Raw genomic sequence first — 8,071 nt, 5'->3', positions numbered from 1 at the left:
GTCATGGATCCTAGATTATGCAGAGATCTCCAATCCGGTTCTCAGAGTAGCTCATGAGCAATAAAAAAAAAAGTATTTGAATAAACTTTAAATTAGACGAACAAGTGACATTTGAGAAATTATAATTGGCTCTCTCAAATGCCCAATGCCTTGGCCTAATATTCTAAACAAATTAATCTATTAGATTTTGAAAAAAGGAATGGAAAAAAATCAAATAAAATAAAAAATAAGTTTTTGGCCAAAAAGGGGTGTGAAAGTGTGTGTAAAAGTATGAATGATGGTGTTGTATGGCATGAAAGGCAATTCAATCAATTTGCCAAAACAGCTGTATACAAATTTGAATGTGGACCCACAGGGCAAACTTATGCCCAGTAACATAATGACCATGGATGAATTTGGTTAAGTTTCCTGGTTAGTACCTAGGTCTTTGTTGTGGCAGAAAGAAAAACAGTGCCACACATGCGCAGCGTGTAACATGGGAAGGCAGAGCAAAGCGAGCTTGCTCTGTCCACCTCACATCTAACTTTCTTTTCAGCATATCATGATGGAGCTGATTGTGTCAAAAGGATGAAATATTATCTTTCTGACTGTTAAAATAAATAAAGTGGGTTGACTGTTTTCCAGGTCAAAAGGCCTATGTTACAGAGCAAGATAGGACTAGATAAATTATCCAGTAATATAGTGGAACTTAGTTCATAAAACAAAAAGAGATAACTGAATAAGCAAATTGTTGAGAATAAAATTGAAATTAATTGAAAAATAGTAAGGATGCTAAAAACTGATTAAAACCAAATTCTTTATTATATTATAAAATATGGGTATTCACTCTTTTCTCATTGTAAGGGCCAAGACAGCCCTCAACCCACATTATATTTCCACAGGTCACACCAAGAAGGACAACTGGAAAGATGAGCAAATTAGCATGCTTGATATCACTAACAAAAAACTCTGAAGTTTTCCATTTACAGGTGACAGCAGTTCTAGTAAGGCCAAGTAATGCTTCGCTCCATCAAAGAGAACCAGTGAGGGTGCAGTTATGATCTCAAGAGAGCCTTGCATTAATCAGCAAAATTGTTACAGAGTGACCCCTGAGTTCACATCTCTAACCTTAAAATACACCAACCAGCTTCAACAACTCCACACAGCATGAAGTGAGGGATGAAGGGCGTGCTAGTAACGACCCACCCTTGCCAACGAGGGAAAGACCATTGCAACGACTCGCAAAGAGTCTCCCTGGTGAAGACGGAATGAGAGAGTGATGGGACTGCTAACTGAGATCAAAATACTTGAGAGCAGATGTGAGCCAAGAAATGGAAAAGAAAAAGTAGAAAGATAATGTCAAGTAATGGCAGATGAAGAATTTGAAGGTTATTAGAAGGGAAATATGGATGCAGGAAGATTTGAAGGGAGAATAGAGAAATTGAATGCAACAAATAGAATGAAAAAAGCAAAGTAGAAAAGCTCGAGATTATTTGAGAATTGAAGAAGGAAAAGTATGTGTTATGTTTGGGGGACAATACTGCTCCAGAAGGAGCATTTAATGACGTAATGATCAAATTGAAAAGGCTAAGAATGGTAGATAAAGAAAATGTTGGAAAAGATAATAACATGTAAGACTAGTTTGATTTAAAGTTAGGAGCATGGGGAGCATAGTTTATAACTAAATTGGGAAAGTTTTTAGGAATTGCATTATTGACAGGAGATTTACTATTTTACTGTGTACTTCCTATATTGAGGTCACTAGTCAAAGCCACAGCTAAGTTAATTAAATTCAGAGATATCGAGATGATGGGAAATTGATTTTTGAGAGTAACCAAAATGGCCTGTACAGTGCACAAGACATATGGACTGAAGATCAACTATGCCATTTTTGTGATGTTACATTCTTTATGTTCTGATGTTTATTTCTCTTGGATTTTACATAACTGTGACAACCACAGGCAAGTGCTGAAGTGCTGAACATTGTTTTATCTTTAATGAGGGGTTAGGGAGACTGGATCTTTTACTCCCTCCTCGTCAAATTAGGAGAGAGATGTTTGGTCCAGTGGAATTTCCAGTGGAGTGGAATTTCATAATCTAGTCACTGGTGATAATACAATGTGATTTATTTAGTCAGTAGGTAGTGTAACTAATATGACTGGATTATGGAGTAGCACTCTGGATAAAAATGATCAAATGTGAAACTTACTAAGTCTCAAAGGGGAGAATGTGGAAGATTTTTATTAGTCAATATGTAAACTAATCAGGCATAATCAATGTGAATCAAGCCATTTATGTATCAAGTTATTCTACTGTTATAATCATTCATTTGACTGTATGTAGAGGCCTGCGTGAGAATGGAATGTGCAGAAAGTGCAGGGGTATAGTATATGGTATATGGTATACTCTATTTGGACATATGACACAATAAATGAACAGACCTCCTTGGTGCAGACATCTTTCTTATGGAAACAAAACCCTGAGATAGTGTGATTCCTCAGATCCATGGAAGACGAAAATACACTACAGTTCGCACAGAATATCAGATAACCAAGGGGCAGAAGGGGTGTTACGAGCTGGCCTGGAAGATAAGGGGCAAAAAGTGTCTAAACAAGATGTAAGATTGTGTAACAGAAACGAGTCGAACTAGACAAATTAAAGAGTCTATCAAAGCGATGTTTGAAACACAAGAGCCAAATTCCTCAGGAAGTCATAAATCAGTTCTAGTGCCACAAGAACCAAGCAAGATGACCAACCAACTTGTTCACACAACAGCTTCAACATTAACACCACTAGAACAATTATTTACAATTTCAATTCAAAGAAGAGAAATTTGGTGCCAAATGTGTTGTTCGTAATGGAAATGCAACGCTGGACATCACATGTAAACCCAGGAGATCAAGTTAAATACCTCCATTGACTTCCCCCACCCAGCAGAACCAGACTGAAATTCCTAAGGGGGAAGGGCTTTAAACCTCTGTCTTCACAGAACATCCCTTTGTCAGAGAATGGCAAAGAAACTTCTTTTGTACAGATATATGGACCAGAATGAACTCAAAAAGACTTATAAATGAATCAGTCCATCGCTTCACTCCATATTCATTTATGTGTCACCCACACATTTGACTATCATGTTATAATCACTTATTGTGTATGTTCTTTTTTTTATAACTATGGGATAGCTGAAGGATACATAGTCATGTCTGGTATGTGTGTGATTGAATTTTCTTGCTTGATATTGTCCTGACAATCATTTATTTGTAAAATATATCATAACCTGGTAATAGGAATCATGTCCAAAATTAGACCCTGCAAGGCAGGAAAATTCGGACCACATGCTTGGTAAGATAAACAAATGATTTATGATACCCCCGAGGATTCCGGGATACCCCTTTCAACGGGAGTCCCTTTCACAGGAAACAAAGGCAATGTATCCCCAGATATTTGTTGTGCTGGTGTATCTAATATAATTTTAACCCCATTGAGGAACTCAATGCGAGGGCTAATTACGTGATTGATGGTTGTTCATGTCTATGCAATTTAACGTATTGCTGTAAACTTGGGATTCCATATTTCCATTCTCTTAAACTCATCTTTCCCTAACTTTCGATCTTCCTGCAACTTGTGTGAATGTGTGAGTGCGTGCGTTCATGTGTTAGATTAGTTTATATGTCTTAGATTTATCTAATAAAGCCTTATTCATATTGAAAAGAGAAGTATCTTGTGTTTTGTGCTTAAAGTTAATGTCTTAAACTGCCGATCTTGTTACTGTGCTAATTGATAGTGTTTCACTATAGTTTGGATATTAGTATCCAGCGCAGATTTGATGTTGAACGGCTCGTTCACTGAACCGCAGGGCGTCTCTGTGACCAGCCGTGAAACAGTGATTCTGTTCAAATTCCCTTTAAAATCTTAAATGATTCCCTTTGAGCTCAATTGACCTGTTACCCTTACAATTGGATCAGAAAGTATCAGTAGCACTGTTAGCATCCAAAGATGCAAACAGTTTAGGGGAAGAAAGTGAAGATGAAACCATTGCAGATAGCCGGGAGGGTGAAAGTGTGCGTAGTTTACGTCGAAAGATGACATGTGGAGGGGTAAGTGATGTGTGAGGTGCCAGGTTGAAGTTAAGAGTGAGGAGGAAGTGATCCGACATGTGCAGTGGAGTAACCAGAACATGATCAGTAGAGCAGTGTCACGTATAAATAAGGTCCAGTTGGTTGCCTGATTTGTGAGTAGCAGTTGACATTCGGTTGAGATCAAGAGAGGCCAGCAGAGTGTGCAAATCAGCATACAGAGGTTTATCTAGGTAAAACGACTGAATATATCAAAAGGAAAACAATGATTAGGGACCATGCTGAGGGAGGCTGCTATTGATTTCACAACTCTCAATCAGGTGTTTAAGATCAACTGGGTCAAACAATGTATGCTTGGAGGAAATGCTCCCTTGTTTTTCATTCCAAATGTATTATTTAAATGTGGTGGTTTAACATATTTTCCAAGTTATAATTTTACATGTAATAAGTTACCTATCCATTTATCAGATTTTCACAAGTAAGCACTTGATTCTTGGAAACTGGCTTTTAAACACAATTTTTTCACCTCACAAATGCATTGTGTGGAATAATCAATATCCTATGTAAAAACAGGACAATATTTAATAAAGAATGTGTAGAAAAGAATATAATTTCTATTTCAAAATCTATAAACACGGATGGGACTCTGATTAGTTATGAATTTTTTTGTAAGGAAAACAGTATTAATATTACTCAAAGATCATTTTTGAGAATAATTAATGGTATTTTAGCTAAACTTCTACAGTTTATCAAATCAATCTTAAAATACTCTCCTTTAAATGAAGACGTTCCTTGATTAACGATAGGTGGTATTGACTTGTTACATAAAAAATGCAATAATATTCATATCAGATCTAAGTAGTAAAGCAGTGTCTTCATTGAAATGGATGTATCCTTCTTTATCTTCATGTAACATATGGTCTATTCACAAAAAAATTGTGATATCAAACAAAGTTTAAGAAATCCACCTTCATAATTCTTACCAATGCAAGTAATTTTTATCTAAATTTATGGATATTCACTCAGAATGTTCTTTTTGTGGATCTGAAAAATGAATCAGTGCTTTATTTGTTCTTTAAATGTCCCTTTACAGTACCATATTGGAATGAGATTTCAGTGTTGATCTTTGCATCCTCTAATAACCTTATTGACATCATCGAAGAAATGGTCTTGTTTTTGTCATGTAACACTGGTTCTGTTCTTTTAAATAATACCATTAAAGTCCTATGCTTGTACATTTACAGCTTCAAACCTAAATTTTATTGAATTTTGCTCTGAATTAAAAAGTTTAGCCGAATCCCACTGTAAATTAAAACAAAACAAAAAAGCAGTTAAAACATACCAGATTAAAAAAAAGGTTTTCAATCACCTGTGATTTGAGATATTCTTTAGATGAGATTTCCTACCCCTTACTTGAGTCAAAAAGAAAATTTTTATTTTTTATTATTTGTCAACGTATTATTATTATCTAGTCTTTGATATAATTGTTATTGTATTTGTATTGCATTATTGCATTGTATTATTTTATTTGTTGTTTTATCTAAATATGTGTTATTGTAGTCTGTTATTGTAAATCCCTCTAACAGATTGTTTATTCTTAATCATTGCTAAAGGCTAACTTTCGTTGGAATATAACACTGTTTTCATATGTCAAATGTTACTGACAAAATGTTAATAAAAATAAAATAACAAATAAAATAAAAGAGAGAGAGAGAAGGTGAAAGAAAAAGAAAAGTAAATATCCTGATCCGTACTCCAGTCCAGTCGGTGGCGGTAATGCGCCAATAAGTTATGTTGCCAAACGCCCATAAATACCAAAGAATAAGAAAAATAAGAAGAATCTACACTTTTCCACACTCCAGTATGGTAAATGGCGGTAATCTTAACGTTGGATGCGTCTAGCCTACCAGAAATCTCAAAAGTATAAAAGGTTTCGACAGTGGACCAGGAAGCTTGATGCCAACAGCTGTAGAAGAATCATTTAAACGCGCTCACTGAACAGGCATACAAGTTATTACGGAGTTCATTGCCACTCATCTCATGCGACGTTTAATTTTTATAATATATTATGTTGCTGTCTTTTCATTTATACATGCCAACTGCTAGCAATTGAACCCTTAATGAAAATGTTCCTTAACTGCATCAGAAGGCGTCTCTGGTTTTTAAGCGAAAAGCTTCCTCGGTTTCGGCTGAATATATCTAGGTACAATACTCGTGATGACAGCTATGACAAAACCAGCCTTCTAATGCAACTTTGTGCTGACCGTTATTACATTTCTCCTGAAGCTTTCCACACTAGAACCTGTACATATGGGCCTTTAGGAACAGAACTGAAGAAAAACATTATTGAACAGTGGACTTCAGCAGTACGTTCAAGAGCATTTGTGTTTGGGATCACTACTTCCGTGCAAAGTACGTGTGAGGAATCTCTCAGGATGGTTAATATAGGGGCTTTTCAAGAAATCTTCAACCAAGAAAGTTTAAGTAAAAAAGAAGCACATCAAAAGATTGAAACACTTATGAAAGACAGTGTGTCTGTTAGGACGAGTCTCCTGCAGGGTGAGTGCAGACCCTTCACCTATTTTTATTTGTTTATAGCTACATTACGGATACCATGAGCATGCGATGGCTCTGGCCATCTGGGTATTTTAAATTTATTTTTGTCCCTCAAGGTGCTCTGAAGCAGTATATTCAGGCTTTGGGGCTTGTGAATAGGACATTGCCCTTTGGATTGGCAGAGACAGGTCTGTGCCATCATTCTGATAGTCAGCTAGGACATTCATCTGGTTGGTGAGTCTTTTGTTTTATCAGCTGTGTTATATTAATGAGTGACTTTTTTACTGGACCCAATCTAATGTCCAAGATGAAATAATGTAGTAATTACCTAACTGTTTTGCCTCTCATATGACTGAAAATGTAACTTTTTTTTTTCATTAATCTTCATTAGCTCATTTGAGGTTACTAAGTCATCTTTAGTCTGGTTCTGTTCCCCTCGGACTTCTTCACAGTGGATGGACTACTGGGCTCATCAAAGACTGCAGTGGTGGAGGAAGGTATGGCAGCACAAACAAGGGTGAAATGGGCACTGACAAACATTGAGTGCTGTGCCACTAACCCAGTACCCTAACAAAATAAAACACACTTTATGCGACGTGTACATGAACTGTTATATATATATATATATATATATATATATATATATATATATATATATATATATATATATATATATATATATATATAAGATTTTATATTAAGAAATTAATATTAAATTAAATAATAAGCCTGATAACTAAAACATTTAAGTTGCAAGTAGGAAAAAAAAAAGCTAAAAAAATTGTGATGACCTTTTATAGTGCACTCTGATAAACTTTTGTGTATAACTTGTGAAATTGACTGTTATATATGCTGTAAGAATTGTATATCCACATGTATGCAGCAAAATATAACACATTTTAGAACTAACAAAATGTTACAGCTACAATGTAATAACCATCTGTTTCAAGTTAAGATATAACTTTGAACAAAATATCGATAACCATCACAAAAAACAAAATCATCTGGACAATACCAAATTTACAAAAAAATATGCCAAGGTCCAAGCTCAGCATATAACCAGCTTCCCAATAAATTCATCCTGTGTAGGTTTCTTTTTAGATTTTGATATTTCAATGAAAACTGATGATCAAAAAAGTGAGTCTTTTTTTCGGTCATTTGTCCTCCGCTCATTCGATTCACATTTAATTAAATTTATTATTTTTCTGATATTTTACTTGCCTTTAAAGAAAGTCAAGTATGTCTTCTTTTCAGAAACAGGTGCTGCCTTTTACTTTACTCTGGTAGTTTGGTACTTTTACTTGAGAATATTTTTTTTAAGGAATGTTTCTGCGGTTGGCAAAGTTGATAAAAATATTGCTTTTTGTATATAAAAAACAAATGCTTATTTGTCCATGAAGGTAGACATAGTTTGCAAAAACTGTGGTCGGAAAGCAGATGCAAAACAAGGAAACGCATCT

The 8,071-nt window shown here is 35.2% G+C and overlaps 1 protein-coding gene across 2 annotated transcripts in view; it reads left to right on the top strand.

Moving 5' to 3' along the window:
- The first annotated feature begins 5,863 nt into the window (after positions 1-5,863).
- polg2 (polymerase (DNA directed), gamma 2, accessory subunit) overlaps positions 5,864-8,071 on the top strand; it is an 88,921-nt gene continuing 86,713 nt past the window's right edge. The window contains exons 1-4 of one of the 2 annotated variants that reach the window (XM_052600762.1): positions 5,865-6,258; positions 6,342-6,614; positions 6,728-6,845; positions 7,003-7,108. In XM_052600762.1, the coding sequence (XP_052456722.1) occupies positions 6,491-6,614; positions 6,728-6,845; positions 7,003-7,108 (348 nt within the window). In that variant the 5' untranslated portion in view covers positions 5,865-6,258; positions 6,342-6,490. Of the gene's footprint in view, positions 6,615-6,727; positions 6,846-7,002; positions 7,109-8,071 lie in introns of both variants that reach the window. The other variant, XM_052600761.1, reaches the window with a different exon arrangement.

Source organism: Carassius gibelio, chromosome A6, assembly GCF_023724105.1.
Source record: "Carassius gibelio isolate Cgi1373 ecotype wild population from Czech Republic chromosome A6, carGib1.2-hapl.c, whole genome shotgun sequence".
NCBI classification, from domain to species: domain Eukaryota; kingdom Metazoa; phylum Chordata; class Actinopteri; order Cypriniformes; family Cyprinidae; genus Carassius; species Carassius gibelio.
This window is presented reverse-complemented; position numbering and strand designations above follow the sequence as displayed.